The 23,324-nt window shown below is 40.1% G+C and overlaps 1 protein-coding gene across 3 annotated transcripts in view; it reads left to right on the top strand.

The window, feature by feature from the left end:
* prc1b (protein regulator of cytokinesis 1b) overlaps positions 1-19,966 on the top strand; it is a 36,858-nt gene extending 16,892 nt beyond the window's left edge. Inside the window, exons 4-14 of one of the 3 annotated variants that reach the window (XM_034193374.1) lie at positions 6,426-6,659; positions 7,974-8,144; positions 10,417-10,566; positions 10,643-10,790; positions 10,927-11,063; positions 12,749-12,844; positions 16,328-16,474; positions 16,569-16,682; positions 16,801-16,914; positions 17,261-17,363; positions 19,507-19,966. In XM_034193374.1, coding sequence (XP_034049265.1) covers positions 6,426-6,659; positions 7,974-8,144; positions 10,417-10,566; positions 10,643-10,790; positions 10,927-11,063; positions 12,749-12,844; positions 16,328-16,474; positions 16,569-16,682; positions 16,801-16,914; positions 17,261-17,363; positions 19,507-19,547 — 1,455 coding nt within the window. In that variant the 3' untranslated portion in view covers positions 19,548-19,966. Of the gene's footprint in view, positions 1-6,425; positions 6,663-7,973; positions 8,145-10,416; positions 10,567-10,642; positions 10,791-10,926; positions 11,064-12,748; positions 12,845-16,327; positions 16,475-16,568; positions 16,683-16,800; positions 16,915-17,260; positions 17,441-19,506 lie in introns of all 3 variants that reach the window. The other 2 variants (XM_034193355.1, XM_034193365.1) reach the window with 2 other exon arrangements.
* Positions 19,967-23,324: the final 3,358 nt, after the last annotated feature.

Below are 23,324 nucleotides of genomic sequence, written 5' to 3'. Positions count from 1 at the left end.
AGTCCCCGTTGGTAAATGATATAATAATTGATCAACGTATTGATTTATTCTGCCTAACAGAAACCTGGTTACAGCAGGATGAATATGTTAGTTTAAATGAGTCAACACCCCCGAGTCACACTAACTGTCAGAATGCTCGTAGCAGGGGCCGGGGCGGAGGATTAGCAGCAATCTTCCATTCCAGCTTATTAATTAATCAAAAACCTAGACAGAGCTTTAATTCATTTGAAAGCTTGTCTCTTAGTCTTGTCCATCCAAATTGGAAGTCCCAAAAACCAGTTTATTTGTTACCTATCGTCCACCTGGTCGTTACTGTGAGTTTCTCTGTGAATTTTCAGACCTTTTGTCTGACTTAGTGCTTAGCTCAGATAAGATAATTATAGTGGGCGATTTTAACATCCACACAGATGCTGAGAATGACAGCCTCAACACTGCATTTAATCTATTATTAGACTCTATTGGCTTTGCTCAAAAAGTAAATGAGTCCACCCACCACTTTAATCATATCTTAGATCTTGTTCTGACTTATGGTATGGAAACAGAAGACTTAACAGTATTCCCTGAAAACTCCCTTCTGTCTGATCATTTTTTAATAACATTTACATTTACCCTGATGGACTACCCTGCAGTGGGGAATAAGTTTCATTACACTAGACGTCTTTCAGAAAGCGCTGTAACTAGGTTTAAGGATATGATTCCTTCTTTATGTTCTCTAATGTCATATACCAACACAGAGCAGAGTAGCTACCTAAACTCTGTAAGGGAGTTAGAGTATCTCGTCAGTAGTTTTACATCCTCATTGAAGACAACTTTGGATGCTGTAGCTCCTCTGAAAAAGAGAGCTTTAAATCAGAAGTGTCTGACTCCGTGGTATAACTCACAAACTCGTAGCTTAAAGCAGATAACCCGTAAGTTGGAGAGGAAATGGCGTCTCACTAATTTAGAAGATCTTCACTTAGCCTGGAAAAAGAGTTTGTTGCTCTATAAAAAAAGCCCTCCGTAAAGCTAGGACATCTTTCTACTCATCACTAATTGAAGAAATAAGAACAACCCCAGGTTTCTTTTCAGCACTGTAGCCAGGCTGACAGAGTCAGAGCTCTATTGAGCTGAGTATTCCATTAACTTTAACTAGTAATGACTTCGTGACTTTCTTTGCTAACAAAATTTTGACTATTAGAGAAAAAATTACTCATAACCATCCCAAAGATGTATCGTTATCTTTGGCTGCTTTCAGGGATGCCGGTATTTGGTTAGACTCTTTCTCTCCGATTGTTCTGTCTGAGTTATTTTCATTAGTTACTTCATCCAAACCATCAACATGTTTATTAGACCCCATTCCTGCCAGCTGCTCAAGGAAGTCCTACCATTATTTAATGCTTCAATCTTAAATATGATCAATCTATCTTTGTTAGTTGGCTATGTACCACAGGCTTTTAAGGTGGCAGTAATTAAACCATTACTTAAAAAGCCATCACTTGACCCAGCTATCTTAGCTAATTATAGGCCAATCTCCAACCTTCCTTTTCTCTCAAAGATTCTTGAGACGGTAGTTGTAAAACAGCTAACTGATCACCTGCAGAGGAATGGTCTATTTGAAGAGTTTCAGTCAGGTTTTAGAATTCATCATAGTACAGAAACAGCATTAGTGAAGGTTACAAATGATCTTCTTATGGCTTCGGACAGTGGACTTATCTCTGTGCTTGTTCTGTTGGACCTCAGTGCTGGCTTTGATACTGTTGACCATAAAATTTTATTACAGAGATTAGAGCATGTCATAGGTATTAAAGGCACTGCGCTGCGGTGGTTTGAATCATATTTGTCTAATAGATTACAGTTTGTTCATGTAAATGGGGAATCTTCTTCACAGACTAAAGTTAATTATGGAGTTCCACAAGGTTCTGTGCTAGGACCAATTTTATTCACTTTATACATGCTTCCCTTAGGCAGTATTATTAGACGGTATTGCTTAAATTTTCATTGTTACGCAGATGATACCCAGCTTTATCTATCCATGAAGCCAGACGACACACACCAATTAGTTAAACTGCAGGATTGTCTTACAGACATAAAGACATGGATGACCTCTAATTTCCTGCTTTTAAACTCAGATAAAACTGAAGTTATTGTACTTGGCCCCACAAATCTTAGAAACATGGTGTCTAACCAGATCCTTACTCTGGATGGCATTACCCTGACCTCTAGTAATACTGTGAGAAATCTTGGAGTCATTTTGATCAGGATATGTCATTCAAAGCGCATATTAAACAAATATGTAGGACTGCTTTTTGCATTTACGCAATATCTCTAAAATCAAAAGGTCTTGTCTCAGAGTGATGCTGAAAAACTAATTCATGCATTTATTTCCTCTAGGCTGGACTATTGTAATTCATTATTATCAGGTTGTCCTAAAAGTTCCCTAAAAAGCCTTCAGTTAATTCAAAATGCTGCAGCTAGAGTGCTGACGGGGACTAGAAGGAGAGAGCATATCTCACCCATATTGGCCTCTCTTCATTGGCTTCCTGTTAATTCTAGAATAGAATTTAAAATTCTTCTTCTTACTTATAAGGTTTTGAATAATCAGGTCCCATCTTATCTTAGGGACCTCGTAGTACCATATCACCCCAATAGAGCGCTTCGCTCTCAGACTGCAGGCTTACTTGTAGTTCCTAGGGTTTGTAAGAGTAGAATGGGAGGCAGAGCCTTCAGCTTTCAGGCTCCTCTCCTGTGGAACCAGCTCCCAATTCAGATCAGGGAGACAGACACCCTCTCTACTTTTAAGATTAGGCTTAAAACTTTCCTTTTTGCTAAAGCTTATAGTTAGGGCTGGATCAGGTGACCCTGAACCATCCCTTAGTTATGCTGCTATAGACGTAGACTGCTGGGGGGTTCCCATGATGCACTGTTTCTTTCTCTTTTTGCTCTGTATGCACCACTCTGCATTTAATCATTAGTGATCGATCTCTGCTCCCCTCCACAGCATGTCTTTTTCCTGGTTCTCTCCCTCAGCCCCACCAGTCCCAGCAGAAGACTGCCCCTCCCTGAGCCTGGTTCTGCTGGAGGTTTCTTCCTGTTAAAAGGGAGTTTTTCCTTCCCACTGTAGCCAAGTGCTTGCTCACAGGGGGTCGTTTTGACCGTTGGGGTTTTACATCATTATTGTATGGCCTTGCCTTACAATATAAAGCGCCTTGGGGCAACTGTTTGTTGTGATTTGGCGCTATATAAAAAAAAAATTGATTGATTGATGTGTGTGTGTGTGTGTGTATATATATGTGTGTGTGTGTGTGTGTGTATACACTCAACAAAAATATAAACGCAACACTTTTGGTTTTGCTCCCATTTTGTATGAGATGAACTCAAAGATCTAAAACGTTTTCCACATACGCAATATCACCATTTCCCTCAAATATTGTTCACAAACCAGTCTAAATCTGTGATAGTGCGCACTTCTCCTTTGCTGAGATAATCCATCCCACCTCACAGGTGTGCCATATCAAGATTCTGATTAGACACTATGATTAGTGCACAGGTCTACCTTTAGACTGCCCACAATAAAAGGCGACTCTGAAAGGTGCAGTTTTATCACACAGCACAATGCCACAAATGTCGCAAGATTTGAGGGAGCGTGCCTTTGGCATGCTGACAGCAGGAATGTCAACCAGAGCTGTTGCTCGTGTATTGAATGTTCATTTCTCTACCATAAGCCGTCTCCAAAGGCGTTTCAGAGAATTTGGCAGTACATCCAACCAGCCTCACAACCGCAGACCACGTGTAACCACACCAGCCCAGGACCTCCACATCCAGCATGTTCACCTCCAAGATCGTCTGAGACCAGGCACTCGAACAGCTGCTGAAACAATCGGTTTGCATAACCAAAGAATTTCTGCACAAACTGTCAGAAACCGTCTCAGGGAAGCTCATTTGCATGCTCGTCGTCCTCATTGGGGTCTGGACCTGACTCCAGTTCGTCGTCGTAACTGACTTGAGTGGGCAAATGCTCACATTCGCTGGCGTTTGGCATATTGGAGAGGTGTTCTCTTCACGGATGAATCCCGGTTCACACTGTCCAGGGCAGATGGCAGACAGCGTGTGTGGCGTCGTGTGGGTGAGCGGTTTTCTGATGTCAATGTTGTGGATCGAGTTGCCCATGGTGGCGGTGGGGTTATGGTATGGGCAGGCGTCTGTTATGGACAAAGAACACAGGTGCATTTTATTGATGGCATTTTGAATGCACAGAGATACCGTGACGAGATCCTGAGGCCCATTGTTGTGCCATACATCCAAGAACATCACCTCATGTTGCAGCAGGATAATGCACGGCCCCATGTTGCAAGGATCTGTACACAATTCTTGGAAGCTGAAAATATCCCAGTTCTTGCATGGCTGCCATACTCACTGGACATGTCACCCATTGAGCATGTTTGGGATGCTCTGGACTTGCGTGTACCAGTTCCTGCCAATATCCAGCAACTTCGCACAGCCATTGAAGAGGAGTGGACCAACATTCCACAGGCCACAATTGACAACCTGATCAACTCTATGCGAAGGAGATGTGTTGCACTGCATGAGGCAAATGGTGGTCACACCAGATACTGACTGGTATCCCCCCCCCCAATAAAACAAAACTGCACCTTTCAGAGTGGCCTTTTATTGTGGACAGTTTAAGGCACACCTGTGCACTAATCATGGTGTCTAATCAGCATCTTGATATGGCACACCTGTGAGGTGGGATGGATTATCTCAGCAAAGGAGAAGTGCTCACTATCACAGATTTAGACTGGTTTGTGAACAATATGTGAGGGAAATGGTGATATTGTGTATGTGGAAAAAGTTTTAGATCTTTTTCATCTCATACAAAATGGGAGCAAAACCAAAAGTGTTGCATTTATATTTTTGTTGAGTGTGTGTATGTATATGTGTTTGTGTGTGTGTGCCTATGCAAATCATGTCCAATCAATTGAATTTGCCCCTGGTGGACTCCAATTAAGCTGTAGAAACATCTCAATGATGATCAATGGAAACAGGATGCACCTGAGCTCAATTTTTGAGCTTCATGGCAAAGGCTGTGAATACTTATGTACGAGTGATTTCTTAGTTTTTTATTTTTATAAATTTGCAAAAATCTCAATTTTTTTCCACATTATCATTATGAGTATTGTGTGTAGAATTTTGAGGGGAAAAAAGACTCATCTGTTGTGGAATAAGGCAGTAACATTAAGAAATATGTGGAAAAGGTGCAGCGCTGTGAATACTTTTTGGATGCACCCATATATAAACTGTCTAGTCACTGAGTTTATTTATGCTGTGACCTGGATTTGAACCCAGGATTGCTGCTACCACAAATCACTGAGTGCTGGCTGCACGATACGCTTTCAGCATGGTATCTGGCCATTTCACCAAAGTTTTTAATGTCACTCTGATATCACCCAAGATAAACTAAGAAGCTGATTAATGCCATGTAAAAAGTAAGTCAATTTGGCTTCTCTTTTTTCACTCTGGGCACCCACAGGTGGATCTGCGTGTTGATTTGGCACAAGATTTATGCCGGATGCCTTTTATTTATCTATATCCCTGTGCAACTCCACGTTACATTTGGAAGGGTTGTCTTGGAACGGGAATCTTCTGCACTAGAAACAAGCGCACTTAACCACTTGGCCCACCACCCCTGCTCATTTAATTAAACATATAAATCCCTTTTTAAAACAATATTACTCCACAGAAGCTTGTGTGCAACGGAAAGTCTGTTAAAGCGCCGTGGGTGCACGGGAATGATTGACATCTAAATGGATTAATAATTGTTGTTCAAAACATTTTGTCCTGGTCAGGGTTTTCTAGTTAGCCTGGTGGGCCACCCGGCCTATAATACTAGGTGAAATACCTCCTTTTTTACTGTACACTTTCACAGAAAACCTGCAGACTCCATGGCTTCTTTAAGAGGTGTAGCTTTTTATTTAGTAACAAACTGAAGCTTGTATAGAACATTTTTTTTATCCCATTGTTTAGTTAAAAATAGTTCTGCTCTCAGCATGATGCATCATCCTAGCTGCCTTCGTTGTCTTATCCCAAATATCTAACTGGACACTGAACAGAACACTAAATGTTCAATTACACAAACTTTTCTAGAACATAGAAAGATAAAATTACAACTTCACTGGTGCTAAAAGTTGCTACATAACTCTACTGATGTGATGTGGGACAGAAAGTTAGATACTGGAATGTTGAAAGTGGGTAAGGAACATGTCAGTATCTGCACTGATGCTGTGTTGACATCTGGGAATACCCCTCTTTTGAAATTTTAAATCTGTATAGTGGCACTGTTCTATCAGTCCTGTCTATTGTCCATGTCGGGGGTGTGTGTACCAAATATAAATTTTAAATCATCCCTTTTTAAGTCACTCTAATCTTTAATGTTTCATGCATGTTTTCAGGAGGAACAGGGTATCAGTATGTTGCAGCAAGAGAAGAACATCCGCACACAGGTGGAAGCTCTGATGAAGGAGAAGAGTCAGCGGATGCAGCAGCTGAAGACTCTGCTGGAGCAGGACCATGACCTCTGTGACCTCCTCTGTTCTGTGCCTTACGGCATTGCTCCAGACAGTGTGCCTTCCCTGGAACAACTGGAGAATTTCCGTCAGCACCTTGATAATCAGACTGCAGAGAAGGTGTGACAACCATCTTTTAGTTTCCTCAATTTGATTTCAGTGTTGGGGAAAACAAACATCTTACTTGCTAGTGTATGTATGGTCCCTGCATCGATTGTGGCCTTTAAAGTTGAAATTCAAACATTGCAACCAGAGTTCATTCACGTGTATTTCAGTGTCTCAACACAAAAACAAATGGAATGTTTTGAGTCTGTTGGTGATCTACTGAGGCCTCATTCAGTGCAGCTCAGGATGTCTTCCTTTTGATACAAGCTCCAGAATACGGTTGGAAACAGTTTTTGAAATACTCTGGAGCAGTGTTTAAGTGACCATCAGTAATTTGTATATAACCGATAAATATGTTGGCACTATTTCCAGCTGTTATTTTCTCGTTCTGTTGTATAAGTGGTGTAAAATTTGGCCACATATTCTGCATCATGTTTTTCCCTGTGGTAGCTAGTTTGGTAGCTGGGCGGAGCATAACAATGAGCATCCAGCATGTCTGTTTTGAGTGCAGCTGTCACTGTAATCAGACAGTTTGTCAAACATCCACTAATTGTCCATAACTGATGCTCTTGAAGGCTGGTCCCACCACTGACCATCCTCTTCTGATCGGTATGGTTCTTCAAACTAGTGTTGAAGGATAAGTTCACTGAGTGCTGTATAAAGCTTTGAATATTTTTGTGGAGGGTCCCCCTGGGTGGAGAGTGAAGGTAAGCAATTAGTCAGAGCAGCTGTCTCAGGTGTTACAAAACCACAATATGTAATGGTTTTTATACTGATCAGTACATTGTTGGTACATATTTAAAAAAACAAACCCTATGAATAAATAGTGTCAGCTTTATGTTGTGTGGACATGTTGATACTACGCAAAGTTATGTGTAATGCAAATATAAAATGAGTGGACATGTTAGTAACTATAACTTTAAGGTTATTTAGATGGTCTACTGAAAGTGCCTGTTTTTTTTTGGGGGGGGGGGGGGGTGTTGTAATACAGTGACATTGCAAGAAAAAAAAAATGGGTGAGGAGTGCACTGTGTAGCCACACAGAATGCTGTCATATGATACTTTTATAAGGAAGTATCGTGAATGTACATAGTCTGGCCTGTGTTTCTCTGTATGTAGTGTCTCCTGTGGCTGTTGTCGTGGATTTGGATGTTTGACTTTGACACAGTGACGTCTGAGTGATTACTCCAGCATGAAGAAGACACCTGAGAGTCTGAAGTGGAGTCACTCTGGGCTACTCATAAAATCTGTGATGCAGACCAGAACTTATTTTCTTTTTTTGTTTTTGGACCTCATATTGTCTCTTGAATGTGTGGTGTGTGTGTCCAGGCAAGGCGGCATGCTGAGTTCACAGGCCTCAGAAAACAGATAATCTTGTACATGGAAGAACTGGACCATGTCCCTGACACCAGTTTTGAGAAGGATGTTGTCTGTGACGATGAGGATTCTTTTTGTCTTTCCAGAGAAAACATTACATCACTGAAACTGCTCCTTTGTCAGGTGAGTTTGAGAATCTTACATCTAGTGGAACCACTTAGAGCCCTGGTGGGTGCCAAAAAAAACAAACCTCAAAACTCTCCTTGTCTCTAATATTTTGGAAGGCGGAGTGTTGAAATTCTAATACAAGTCAGCTGGCCGCATGCTTGGAAGTTTTTCATGAATTTTGCCAAGATTGAGAACTACGCCCTACTTTTTCTGGGTCGGGCTCAAAACTTCTCACACTTGTAAGTTTTAATATGAGCAGAATCGGTGAATAATAAAGAGACTTTATCAAAATAATGAAAAGTAAACAAAAGTTTATGACTTAAAACTCATTTTCAAAACAAGAGCAATTGGAGATTTCTGACGTCCGCCAAGCCAGATCCGGCTCATCTCCAAAATTCAGTGGAGTCTTCCATGCCCTAATATCTATCTGTGGTGCAAATTTGGTGATAATCTGTGAAGTAGTTTTGAAGTAATCCTTCAAAGCCTGTATAAAGTGAAACTTGCGCGTAATCCAGATCCCCTCAAAAATTTAATGGAGTCTTCCATGGTCTAATATGTATCTCTGAAAATTTTGTCAAAACCTCTGATGTAGTTTTGTCCTAATCCTTCAAAGCCTATATAAAGTAAATCTTGATCCAGAATCCAGATCACATCCAAAATTCAGTGGAGTCTTCCATCCCCTGATATCTATCTGTGGTGCAAATTACGTGAGAATCTGTGAAGTAGTTTTGAAGTAATCCTTCAAAGCCTGTATAAAGTGAAACTTACGTGTAATCCAGATCCCCTCAAAAATTTAATGGAGTCTTCCATGGTCTAATATGTATCTCTGAAAATTTTGTCAAAACCTGTGATGTAGTTTTGTCCTAATCCTTCAAAGCCTATATAAAGTAAATCTTGATCCAGAATCCAGATCACATCCAAAATTCAGTGGAGTCTTCCATGCCCTGATATCTATCTGTGGTGCAAATTACGTGAGAATCTGTGAAGTAGTTTTGATGTAATCCTTCAAAGCCTATATAAAGTGAATCTTGATCCAGCATCCTGATCCAGATCACCTCCAAAATTCAGTGGAGTCTTCCATGCCCTGATATCTGTTATATCGATTTTATTATGTCCTTGTCTGCATTGTCTGGTGAGAGGGAAACTAATTTTATTTATACCCCTTTCTGGATCTATACATTATTTTTCCCCAGATATCTGAATTCATTCAGGTCAGCGGTCCTGGTGAGCAGACACTGTGGGGATAGTCGTTATTTTCCAGAGCTGTGAACGTTCATCTAGCTTGGCTGCACACGTGCTTACAGGGCGACGTGCTGTTCAAAGGGTTCGAGACTATACAGGGAAGGGACAGTGGACACTTCGTCCTCAGGTCCTTTTAATTATTGAGAGATTCTTTCTGTGGTTGGATCCAGACGTGCACTGTGCCTGCTGTCTCTAGCAGTGCACATTGCTGATTTAGCCTGGTTTTAACAGGCTGTGTCACTGCATGAACGTGCACACTCATTCTCTCCATGCTTTTACAGGCTGCATAAGCACACGGCTGCATTTCTTCCACTCGCAGTGTGATTTCACTACAGCTGCATCAAAATTAATGCAGTTTCACTTTAAAAATAGTTCACCATGACACACATAAGCTCAGCAATTAATTTGTGGATCACATGTGCGTCAAAATGTGGGGGATGGCCCGTATGGATCAACAGAGACACTACTAGTAGGACATGAAGTCTGGTATGGTTTCTGCTGAAGCTCTCGTGAAGGACGTAGCACGGTTCAGCCTTGCTTAACTGTAACATAACTATCCTTCAACATTGTTTTTGGTTTATGGTGTCCTGTGTATATATGCTTGTCACCATAAGATTGGCCAACAGTATCTTCACAAAAGAGGAGTTGAAGTGATTAGCTGTCAAATGCAAGGTAGGGGGAAGATGAGTAGCAGCCAGAGCAGACAGCACATGCAGGAATGGAAGGATGATACTCCAGAAGCTAAACTAAGTCGGTATTTGGAGTTGGGCTGTTGAGTTTGTGGGGGAGTTCCATTTTTATGTGTCTGTGACGAACACTGGTGAGAAATCTGGAGCCTTGGTGTTTGCACCAGTGTTGTTTCCTTTGTAAATGCACTTCACAGAGGGCAAGAAATACACTCGCACCCAGATTTCTTTGTGTCCAAATGCAAGTACCATAAAAGATTAAGGTTCCTAAAAAGACTGTTGGATTCCTTGAAAAGTTCTCTTGACTTCAAACTGTCATTTGATATCAAGAGTCAATTTCTGTCACATTTCTGCTGCAGCTGGAGGAACATAAGGCAGAGAACGAAGCAATGTGCAAGACTCAACGAGAGAGGATCCAGCAGCTGTGGGACAGACTACAGGTTCCTCAGGGTGAGAGACAGGCCTTTTCTGAACACATGGTCACATCAAAGAAGAGGAACCTGGTCGCGGTGAGAGACTCAAATGTGCTGTAATTTCTTTGTCCCTTGTACTGCTTAACTGATTCAGCTTCCCTTCATTCTTCAGTTACAAGCAGAGGTTCAGCGTCTGGAGGAGCTCAAACTACAGAATATCCGAAATGTTACAGAAGCCATTCGCTCTGAAATCGCTGTGTTTTGGGAAAAGTGCTTCTTGAGTATTGACCAGCGCCAAGCTTTTACACCATATTTTAGTGGTGGGTTCACTTGTGTGTGTGTGTGTGTGTGTGTGTGTGTGTGTGTGTGTATGTGGGTTTTTTTTTCTTTTTTTCAATTAAAATTTCATTGCATTTGGGGGAAGTTGGAAGTTGAGCTTTCATTTATTGTTTTCAGAGGATTATACTGAGGAGCTTTTGGGTCTGCATGATGCTGAGATTCAGCGGTTGAAGCAGCATTATGAGGGGCACAAAGAGCTTTTTGAAGGGGTTCACTGTTGGGAGGAAAGCTGGAGACTCTTCTTAGAGCTGGAGGTGAGCAGAATATTTAGTCTCTTTCATATACGCAGTTTGAATAAATGATCTGAAAGCAAGCAGACTGATGTTTTCAACTGACATAACAACTGCTTTACTCTGACATAACCATTCTTGTCAGAGGAAAGCAGCCAGATCAACAAGTGAAATGCTTATCAAAATAAAATGATTGATCAGTCAGGTTGAAATTGTCATTATACCCCATAACCAAATTGCATGTGATGATGGCAATTTGTAACCTAGACACTATTCAGTACTTGAGAAAACTGGGTTGAAGACAAACATTTTCAGCAGCACCACTTTGCTCAAAATGTTGTAAATAGTTGAAAATTTGGTGCTTGTAACAGAACTAGTTTGCCCTAGTTGCTGCAGGGCTGTGAAAACTCAGTGGACCTGAGGAATTCCATGGATTTCATCATGGGGAGGCAGAGGGTGGGTGTTAGTGTTGTACTCTAATCATGATCGTCACTGAGTTTTTGCCTCTCGCAAAGTGTTTTTTTTTTTTTTTTATGACAACGTGCAAGTTTTATAAGTCCGCGGACACTGATCTGTATGACAATCCACATTTGAGGGAGTCAGCGGAGAAAAATGCTTCTCTCAAAGCGCGATTGTTGCGGCAGTTGTTGTAAAGCGGGACTGGTTGGTTGCTACGGCGATGCTTCTCCAAGACACTGTTTTTTTTTTTGTTTTTGTTTTTTTTTTTAAGCGAAACGTAGTCTAATTTCTCTTGGTTCTTTAACCAAATTGATATATTCCTCAGTTTGAATTTATTGAAAGTCACGTTGAAAACCAGGCCTGGGTCTCCACAGACGGCATCATCTTGTGAAAGACGTTGAACATGGCAGACATAACACTTTTATAAAATACAGTGTAGGCGTTACAGTGGGTGTGTTTTAGTCACAATCTTAATCTTAATGGTTCCCCACAGACTGAGGGGAAGCTCCACCCCTTGTCTTCAACCAAGTTATTTGATACATGGTGTAACGTAATTTCTTTGTTTCTGATCAGATAAAACCAGTTGACATACATACTGAAGCAGTTGACCAAAACTCACCAAAAACATAACCATTTAAGCATAGCAAATACTTGATAACCAGCCAGATATTATCTAACAGTAGCATGTGAACATTGCATATTTTAAGAGCCATCAAGTTTTTAAAAGAATGTCTGTCACGGTGCGACGTCAGAGAGAGGGAAGATGCCGAGATTGCTGAAAAGACTTCACATTCCTTCACCAGACAAATATGCATGTGTCAAAGGTAGTGGTCAAGGACTACGCCCTGGAATAAATTTTAAACATTTGCCTAAAGTAACAGGACATGTTCTTAAATAATGGCAGTTTACACTCTTCTGACATGAACGATCACCAGGTAACCACTAAGGTCTATTGAAATCATTTACGGATGAGCAGGATCACTTCAACTCAGATGGTTCGTTCTGCTTCTTATGGAAAGTTTAACACAAATTAGAGCCAAATTTAAAATGCAACACTTGCTGTTTTGAAAATGGCACTGTTTGAAGTGATTTTTGTGTTGTTGACTGTATAAAAGGATTTAGTCCTATATCCACTGACTCAGTAGGTGATTATATCACTACATCTCATCTGTTTGGTGTCACTGCTATATATTTTGGAGGAGTTCCTACATAAAGCTCACAATATGTGTTCTCCCTCCATTCTTTTTCAGAAAAAAGCCACAGATCCATCAAGATTCACAAACAGAGGAGGGAATCTTCTCAAAGAGGAGAAACAGAGGTCTGACTTACAAAAAAGCCTACCGAAGGTAAGATACAAAGACCTGTCACTTGTTTCAGAGGTTTCATAGATTAGGTATCCTGGCCTTATTTGTCTTGTGAATTGTATAGTTAACATTTTGTTTTAATTAAACTGTTTTTTTTTTAAATTCCTGTTCTGGATTTCCATTTTGTCCAACATTGCTCCAGACTGCCCCCATATGGTCATGTTTTGCAAATATTTTTTTGAGACTGCGATCCCCCCATGTTAAAACTTCAGTGAGGATCCACTGCCCACTGTGTGAACGAGAGAGAGACATTGGAGGAAACAAGAAGCAGTGAATGAAATGGCTTTGTTAGTCTGGTGGAGATGGGTTGATGTTCAGCACCTCAGTGGCGTGTGTTCTTGTGCGGTACAGAGTAATCCCATTTGTCCATGAGGCTCATAAGTACACCTCCTCCTACACTGGTTTGGGCATTTCAGTGAAATTTCACTAAATGGTAATACAAATTGTAATGAATTATGTCTGATGAAGGGCTAGGCCCGAAACGTCACCCTCGGTGTTATTAAAGGTTTGTTTGGGAGCTAACCGGCTGTGCGGATCTTTACTTCATTTTTTTGTACTAAATGGTAATACGACATATGAAGGAAAATATCAAACATCCTCAAAGTGACAATTGAACTTTGCTTGAATTGTTTATTTTAATTAATTTGTTACTTGCATCACCAGTTTAATTGATGTTTTTTCATCAAAATATTAACTGTATTAACAAGGGTTTTTTTTTGTTTTGTTTTTTTTTTTAAGGAAAATTTAGCAAGGGGGCGACACCAGATCTGAGGGAGGGAAGCAACCAAGCATGGGGAATGGTGCGGAGAAGGGGTCTTCCTCCCTTCCTCTTTTATGGAGCCTTTGAAAATTTGAGGTCAAAATGGGGCATTCTGAGACTTCTTGAACGACCGGAACAACAGCAACCAGGGGCCTCATGTACAAAGACTTGTGTGGTCTTTCTACTAAAACTTGGTATACACCAAAACCCTGAATCTGGCTTAAGCATAAATATATTCAGATGTATGAAAGTGTGCATAGGCATGAATTCGCGCACTTCCCGTTTGTACATCTCATTGAGCATGGAACCATGCTCCTCCCTGGCCACGCCCCATTTAAAAATGCAATTTCATGTAAATACAGTGAGGAAAATAAGAATTTGAACAACCTGCGATTATGTCTGTCACAGTGGACGTGCACCTAAGATGAAAATTTCAGATCCCTCCGTGATTTCTAAGTGGGAGAACTTGCAAAATCGCTGGGTGTTCAAATACTTATTTTCCTCAGTGTAGGCCCTTGGAGCAGGGATTCCCCACAATGTCGCATCAGACAACATGAACACAGAAAAGAAATTATACTGAAGATGACTGGAAATTACTTGGACACACGCAGAGACGGTTTATTCAGTGCGCTGTTAAAAAGATTAATCATGAAACTAGAAAAATGTTCTTGGGAGCTAAGCGTGTGTGAGGCAGACACTGCGCACACACTGACGTTAAAAAGGTGAGGTGCGCTTCCGCTGACCATTCACAATCTACACACGCATTTATTGACAAATATGGAGCACAGGAAGCCTGTTAAGAACATGGAAATAGAGACTGGAAAGGACATCACATGACTAGTGGCATGCCGCACGGCGGCCATTACTAAGGGTGGAGAAAGCGCCTTGAGCCTGTTAAACAGAAGCGAAATGAGGGGAAAAAAGGCAGCCAGTGCTTCACCATCAACTGCACCAACTACAAAAACAAATTCTCGAATACTAAAATGAACTGTACAATAGCCTTAATGTAATTATGTAAAACAAATGTCTATTTTAAAGTCGTTATGTTGCAATTTAATATCGATATACTGAGACTATAACTCAGTGCCATAATTTCTTTTCATTAAGCTGCATTCACATGCATACAGATATGGAAGCAAAAATGTTTATTTATATATATATATATATATATATATATATACACACTCCCAGTGTTTAATATGATATGTACATGGTGGTCACAGGCGGCATTTAAATTTTAAGTGTGGTTGGGGGGGGGGGGGGGGTGGAGGAGGTACTTTTTACCCTGACTGAGGGTCAAAGGTCATAATTCCGGATGGCTTTATATCTACTTGTAATAAAATGTTAGTAAAAATCATATATATGCTGTTGTCATTAAAAGACTAGCAATAATATTACAGTGGAAAAAGCAGCAAGGTAAATGAGCACAATGGCAAGACATACTTCAGATTTATATTTTAATACATAAGGATTTTTTTTATCCAGGCATGTATGGGTTCGTTAGAGCTTTTAATCAGCTTGAATACAACTTACAAGGCTTCATTTATAAAAAATCCATCAAGAATTATGATGACAGGAAAAAAAACATCACAGTAAATGAACAGAATGGCATATTTTCCCCAAATTTCCACACTTTACATAAAACATTTTTTTTCTACCCAGGCATGTATGGATTCATTAGAAAGCTCAATTAAAGGGCTTTAAAACAAGCCTACTTTATTAACATTTGTTAACAAATAGCGACAATAGAGCGAGAAAAGCAGCACAGTTTGTCATAATTTCCCCAAATTTCTGCATTTTACATAAGTTTTTTTTTCACCCACACATACATAGGTTCATTGGAAAGAGCTTTCAAGGGGCTTTAAAACAAGCCTACAGTTATTAAAATCTGTTAAGAAATAGCGATGCTAGTGCAAAAAAAGCAGTCAGTTTATTATTGATGATCTGCACATCTCCACCCTTTAGTAATGGTGCCTTCCTGTCCTGAGCAACGCTAATAGATTGAGGCGCGCACGTCCATTCCAATCTATATTTCCATGGTTAAGAAGCTCTGCAGCTCCATAGCAAAGACGTGCACAGAGTTTGAAAGAAAACCTAAAAAAATGTTTGTAAGCTCTGCACTCTGCTGTTTGTCCTCTGTGTCCTCGCGCTCTGAAACACAGAAGAGAAGTCTTTTTTTCAACAAGGACCTGCTAAGCAGAACGGCAGACTGACAGCTCGCAGCATCAAATGCTGATGTAAACACAAGGAGGGATTACAGGTGCACATACTGAATGTGCTATACTGGTACTTTGATAACACAGTGATCTGGCAGAGACCCTGAACAGGCATCAGTATGAAAACCGTGGCAAAACTGGGTGAAGTAGGGCATCTGTCTGTATTTTGGAAAAAGTGCTTTTTACGAATGGGCCTGATATTTCCTGGCATCAGTGCTATGTATTTACAGAAGAATCAATCATCGAGGGGATGGCTGTAGCTAGTAGTGCTTTAAAAAAAAATAAAAATCAGCATTTTGTCAAGGGGGCACACAGCCAAAACAAGGGGTGAGGCACCCCTGTTTCCTGGTTTAGAAAAACCTGTGCAAGCACCTAGTTTGGAAGGTGAGGGTATCATTTTGTGTGCGAGAACAGAGATCCAGTTGGACTTGGATGTTGAAGTGTGGGGAAAAATTGTCAAACATTGTAATCATGTTCTTCGTTATTTAGCTCGAGAAGAAACTGAAAACCCAGATTGATGCACTTGAAAGTGAGCAGGGACAGGAGTTCCTTGTAAATGGCCAAAAATTCCTGGAGTATGTGGAGGGCCAGTGGGAGCTCCACCGCATTGAGAAGGAGAAGGAGAAATTGGACAGAGTAAGAGTCAATGTGTCTTGTAAACTATTTACTATTTGTGTTGTAAACTATTTGGAGGAAAAAAGTGACAAAGGATTTTTCCAAATGTTAACAGCAACTGAAGAAGAGCAAGCAGACTGAGGAGGATATGCTATATGGAACAACAATACGAACGCCTACTAAACGAAGATTTCCGGTCGCAACTACCCCCAACAAATCTCGAAAACTGGTATGTTTTTGTCTCTTCATATGTAAACTCACTGTGGATTTCCTGTGGTTATGGCATTAATTCTCATCAGTGTCTTTTTAGTCTTGCTCTGGCAGCACTAACTGTCACTTTCTCTTAGTTTAATGCTACGTCCAGCATTTCCAGTGCTACCTCTAACAGCACGATGCGTTCAGTCTATGGTGGCACTATCTGTCGTTCACCTATTCCCCGCCCACCACTTTCAGCCAACAAGGTCAGTTTAAGATGAAAGTGCCCAAGTTGCATGCACGTCAATCTTTTTTCCCCCCTGGAACTGGAGGAATGTGAGTTATGGAAGTGTAATATTTCACTGGCTGTCAGGCTGTAAATATTGTTTACATAATTGGGGAATTTACAGTGAAATTAATATATTTAACAAAAAAAGGGATTGCCATTCAAAAGGGATGGTTAGTTCTGCAAACTGTAACTGAACACAGCATCTTGTTTGAATACAAATTTCTATTTTAAGATGTCTATATTTGGCTAAGAATTTGGATTTCATTGAGTGATCATCGGTGCCACTTGTATGACTTTAATTTAATGTACTGTCTGTTGTTCAGGGCGTGGTGGCTCGGACACCAGGTTGCAGTAAGCCCCCACACCCAAGACTGCAGAGCTGTAATAAGGAGAATGAAGACCAAGGGAAGAGAACCCCTCTGAGTGGTGCGTTGCTGAACCATGGTAGTCCACAGTGTAACAACAGTATAACTTCTGTTGCCAGCACATATTCCGAGTTTGTGGTAATTTAAACTTTTGTATACAATTTTTACTTCCCCTCTACACTTTTTTTTTTTTCCTTCCTTCCACCATGTCAGTGTGACATTGAGGGATTTTGTGCAGGTTGTGAAGGTTAACACTCATAATTTGTGTAAATGTATCTTTTTAGAAGGCCTTGCTCAATACTGACTCTGTTCATTAAAGGTGTGTTTAGAATTCTGACTTCAACTTTTAATTAAATTGCATGCAAATAGTAAATGAAAACCTGCCTATAACTTTTTTCCTGAGGTGGTGGTGCCTGGTAGACAACAGCATATCATGATGACCAGAGACAATTAGCTGTTGAGCATTTGGTTACAGAATATACAGTAGTGTTGAGAATAATAGTAGTGCTATGTGACTAAAAAGATTAATCCAGGTTTTGAGTATATTTCTTATTGTTACATGGGAAACAATGTACCAGTAGATTATCACAAATCCAACAAGACCAAGCATTCATGATATGCACACTCTTAAGGCTTGAAATTGAGCTATTAGTAAAAAAAAAAAAAAAGTAGAAAAGGGGGTGTTCACAATAATAGTAGTGTGGCATTCAGTCAGTGAGTTTGTCAATTTTGTGGAACAAACAGGTGTGAATCAGGTGTCCCCTATTTAAGGATGAAGCCAGCACCTGTTGAACATGCTTTTCTCTTTGAAAGCCTGAGGAAAATGGGACGTTCAAGACATTGTTCAGAAGAACAGCATAGTTTGATTAAAAAGTTGATTGGAGAGGGGAAAACCTATACGCAGGTGCAAAAAATTATAGGCTGTTCATCTACAATGATCTCTAATGCTTTAAAATAGAAAAAAAAAAAAAAAGACACGGAAGAAAATGGAAAACAATCATCAAAATGGATAGAAGAATAACCAGAATGGCAAAGGCTCACCCATTGATCAGCTCCAGGATGATCAAAGAGAGTCTGGAGTTACCTGTAAGTGCTGTGACAGTTAGATGCCTGTGTGAAGCTAATTTATTTGCAAGAATCCCCTACAAAGTCCCTCTTTTAAATAAAAGATGTGCGGAAGAGGTTACAATTTGCCAAAGAACACATCAACTGGCCTAAAGAGAAATGGAGGAATATTTGTGGACTGATGAAAGTAAAATTGTTCTTTTTGGGTCCAAGGGCCGCAGACAGTTTGTGAGACGACCCCCAAACTCTGAAGTCAAGCCACAGTTCACAGTGAAGACAGTGAAGCATGGTGGTGCAAGCATCATGCTATGGGCATGTTTCTCCTACTATGGTGTTGGGCCTATATATCGCATACCAGGTATCATGGATCAGTTTGGATATGTCAAAATACTTGAAGAGGTCATGTTGCCTTATGCTGAAGAGGACATGCCCTTGAAATGGGTGTTTCAACAAGAAAATGACCCCAAGCACACTAGTAAACAAGCAAAATCTTGGTTCCAAACCAACAAAATTAATGCCTTGCAGATGTGAAGAAATCATGAGAAAATGTAGTTATACAACTAAATACTAGTTTAGTGATTCACAGGATTGCTAATAAAGCAGTTTGAACATAATAGTTTGGAGTTTGTAGCATCAACAGCAGATGCTACTATTATTTTGAACACCCCCTTTTTCTACTTTTTATTTTTTTTATTTTTTTTTTACTAATAGCCCAGTTTCATAGCCTTAAGAGTGTGCATATCATGAATGCTTGGTCTTGTTGGATTTATGAGAATCTACTGGTACCTTGTTTCCCATGTAACAATAAGAAATATACTCAGAACCTGGATTAATCTTTTTAGTCACATAGCACTATTATTCTGAACACTACTGTATCTCCAAATAAAACAGAAAATGTGCTGTAATTGTCAGTTGCCAATGTTTTGTGGACCAAGTGGTTTGTTTCAAAATGACGACTAATCTTTAATATATCAAATTACACCTTATCAGCTCTGCATCTGCACATCTTGCTATGCCAACAGGATTCACAAGTTCTAATTGTGAAATGTTTGTACTCAGAAGGTGAAGTTTTCAGGTTGTTTTTTCTTCAGTGTGCTGTTGAATGAACCAATGTGATGCCTGTTTTTCTTTCCCCACAGCGAGACCTGTCCAAGGCCTCAAACACCAAACTCCAGCATGACATTCTGAACTCCACCAGCAGCAACCACTGACCTAGTCAGTAATGGTGTTGAAGTTCTGCACTCTGGCATGAATTAGTAGTACTTTTGACTTTATACATGAAGTTAATATATAGACTGTTGCAGTGGCGACAACCGCAGCAGCAGCTCGCAGCCTTGTTGGTCTGTTGATGACATGGTTTTGTTTGTCACCATCAGTCAGAGAAAAATGTTTGTATCATAAGTTAAACTAACACTATTTTGGCCTTCTGATTTACCAGTTCGTATTTGTGAGATTTCATGTCTACATGATTGTACTCAGTTTTAATATGGAAGTTATGCAATCGAAGGTTACAGGCCAAATGCATAATACTTTGCACTTTGTGGAAAATATATTACGGAACAGTGTAGTTTTTGCCACAGTGTTCCATCCAGATTTTGACTTTTTTGTTATGTATAGTACATATGTATTTGTGTAGATATTTGTCCATCCACTGTTTTCTTCATGCAGCATCACAGTTTGATAGTTATTGAGGATATTTTTGTCCTATATTGGTGCTGTATTAATGTAAAAATTTTACATATCATGGCTTTTACACACTAAATTGGCAAGCATGTAAATGGAATAAAGGTTTTTTTTTTTTTTTTTTCACTCTTAAGCAAAGACTACATTTTTTTGAAATGGGACAGATACTGATACAATTTACCTCTCCATTTTCTATACCTGCTTACTCAATTTAAGGGTGCTGGACCTGATCCCAGTAGTCATAGGTGGGGTACAAACTGGACATGACACCAGTCTGTCCCAGGGCCACATTCACACAAACGGTCAATTTAAAGTCTCCAATTCATCTAACCTGCAAGTCTTTGGGTGTGGGGGAAGCTGGCGCACCCAGAGGGAACCCACGCACACATGGGGAGAACACGCAAACTTCTCACAGGAAGGTCCCGGGTGGGAAGCAAATCCATAACCTTGCTGTGAGGCAACAGTGCTAACCACTAAGCCACCGTGCTACAAAGTACAATGGCACATTTATATCATTCTCCCAGAAGAAATTAAGCTAAATGTCAAAATGCTTCCTAGGAACAGGTGAATTACAATGGCGATTAATATAATAATGATTAATTATTAAATTAACAGTTGCCAAAATAAAAGGTGTTTTATTAAAATGGGGCAGCCTTGTTGAAGGAATAACGTATCTTAGTGGCCATGTGGGGTTTGAATGCCAAATTGCTCATACTTGAGACAAAAGCTTCAGCAGCTCAGCCAAAGGTTCATTGCCACAGAGCCGTATGTTTGCCAATAACCAAGCCAGTAGGAACATCTTTTCAGTCTGGACTTAACCTTATTCAAGCTGGTCACAACTCTTTGCATAAAAGGCACCCCAACTTGCATCAGAAAGTAGATCTGATCTACTTGAACAAATTGCTGCTCTTTATACAAATTCATACTAAAGAATTATCAAAATATTTTGAAAAGGTCAAATATTACTGTACCAAGGCTTAAAGACAAATTTATAATCATGAATCCTAATAAACCAGTTATGTGCATGCTTGTCTATAGCCTTTCCTGTTAGCAGCTATAGTTGAGAATACAGCTTTGGTGCAACAGTTTATTTAAAAATAAATGGTAAATGGACTGCATTTATATAGAGCTTTTCCATCTGCATCAGGTGCTCAAAGCGCTTTACAATAATGCCTTACTTTCACCCCAATGTCAGGGTGCTATCATACAAGGTACTCACTCTACACTGGGAGCAGCTAGGGGATTAAGGACCTTGCCCAAAGGTCCTCAGTGATTTTCCGGTCAGGCTGGGATTTAAGCCAAAGATCATCTGGTCGCAAACCCAACGCTTAACCACTAGACGATCACCTCCCCCCAAAATAAATGCCAACTGAGCAATGGGAGCATTTGGAACATACAATTACATGTCTACTGTGGCTGGTTAATGTGCAGTTTATTATTGCTACTTAGTATGTAGGGCTGTAATGTTTTAAAGTTGTACTTGTGCAGTCTTTAAATGCGCCCCACCCCCAAATCAAAAATGTAGTCTTGTTTCTGGAAGGAATGGCTGTAATGAAACTTGCATTCACGTTGACTGTTTTTGGAGATTCAGAAATCAGATAGTTTCAAACATATTTGGGCTACTTTGTTTGGACAGTTTCAATGTAAGCCATTTAATTATGTCCAAACTAAAATGAGGGAATTCATTAGAGTTCTAATACGTCAGGAGTGAGCATTTATTTATACAGGGTGACCCCACAAAAACGGAACCTATAAAAATTGTAATAACTCCTACTTAAATTTAGTCTGTGTGCAATCATTCCCCAAAGTTTATCTTGGTCACTTTGCATAAAAGTCATGTTCTTCCAAAATGATGCTCCGAATGATATGATTGGTTGGTGAAATAGGCCTCCAGGCAAAATGTCATTTCCTTGGTTGACCAAGGCAGGTTCGGGAAGACGACTGGAATAGTCCCCATACGTATATTCAAATTATTTCAGTGAAGTTTATACAGCACCACATCACAAGCAGATGGTAAAGGGACTGCATTTATATAGTGCTTTTCCATCTGCATCAGACGCTCAAAGCACAATGATACCATGCAAGTTGCCCACTACACACCGGGAGCAACTAGGGGATTAAGGACCTTGGCCAAGGGCCGTTACTGATTTTCTGGTCAGCCTGGGATTTGAGCCAATGATCCTCTGGTCTCAAGCCCAACTCTTGCCACAAGACCATCACCTCCCCTAATTCCTTCCAAGGTGCTTCAAAAGAGTAAAGTCTAACCTGACCCACCCCCTATATTGGCAGCATTAGTAAGACAAACCTCCCTCAGGTGTTTTTGAATACAGGAAGAAACCTCAAGCAGACCAGACTCAGTGGGGTGACCATCTGCTTTGGCCATATACTACAAATAAGCAAAGCACAACAAAGAATGTCAGTCATGCACAGATGTTACAGTTAATACATATAGAGTCCAACAACCAATTGCGCGCGCGCGCACACACAAACACACACAAAAAACATCTAAATGATGCAGAGCAGATGGAGTGTCAGTTAATGTTGAAGAAGGAATCTAATTGGAACATCCTCCAAAAGTCTTCAGCACAGTCCAGATTTCCATAAGTACCCTGTAGATCCCACATGCCCCAATTGTGGAAGGAAATCATAGGATAGATGGATGGACAGAAGGATCTCTGAAGCCCAGCACTCCGGTCATCAGCACTTGACTTTGGACAGAGAACAAAAAAGAAATCAGTCAGTGAGAATGAACAGCTGAGAATCATCATTTCACTATTAAATAATACACAGTGCTAACATGTTATGGCAGCTTAGTCCTATGATTCAGTAACTCCTCAGAATTTGGATATGATGAGAATGTCTTTCTCCATCAGTACTGACAATAATTCAGGTTGGAGAGAAATAATTAATCTACATTAATAAGTTGATATTAATCATAACTTAAGTTCTATTTACATAAAAACATTTGGACAAAATGGAACATGAATCTTGAACTGTTTGAACACCAAAAGTCTGTTCCATAGTAGCGGTAGATGTGATTGTAGTCCTTGGAAAACAAATTGCGGAATCATCATGAGTGGATCTTTTTTTTCTTGGAAAATAAACAAAAGACAGATGTGACAATGATTTTTGCTCCAGAGCTGAATATTGTCAGACATCACTCAAACAAATCACTTTTCAGGGCATATATTATAAATATGTATTCCTGAAACGAACACAAGTCCGACAACTGTTGAACGTTTTCTGTTCAACAGCTGTTCAAATGAATTTCCAA

Source organism: Thalassophryne amazonica, chromosome 2, assembly GCF_902500255.1.
Source record: "Thalassophryne amazonica chromosome 2, fThaAma1.1, whole genome shotgun sequence".
Taxonomy (NCBI): domain Eukaryota; kingdom Metazoa; phylum Chordata; class Actinopteri; order Batrachoidiformes; family Batrachoididae; genus Thalassophryne; species Thalassophryne amazonica.
Note: the sequence above shows the minus strand (reverse complement) of the source record. Positions and strands in the feature narration are given on the sequence as shown.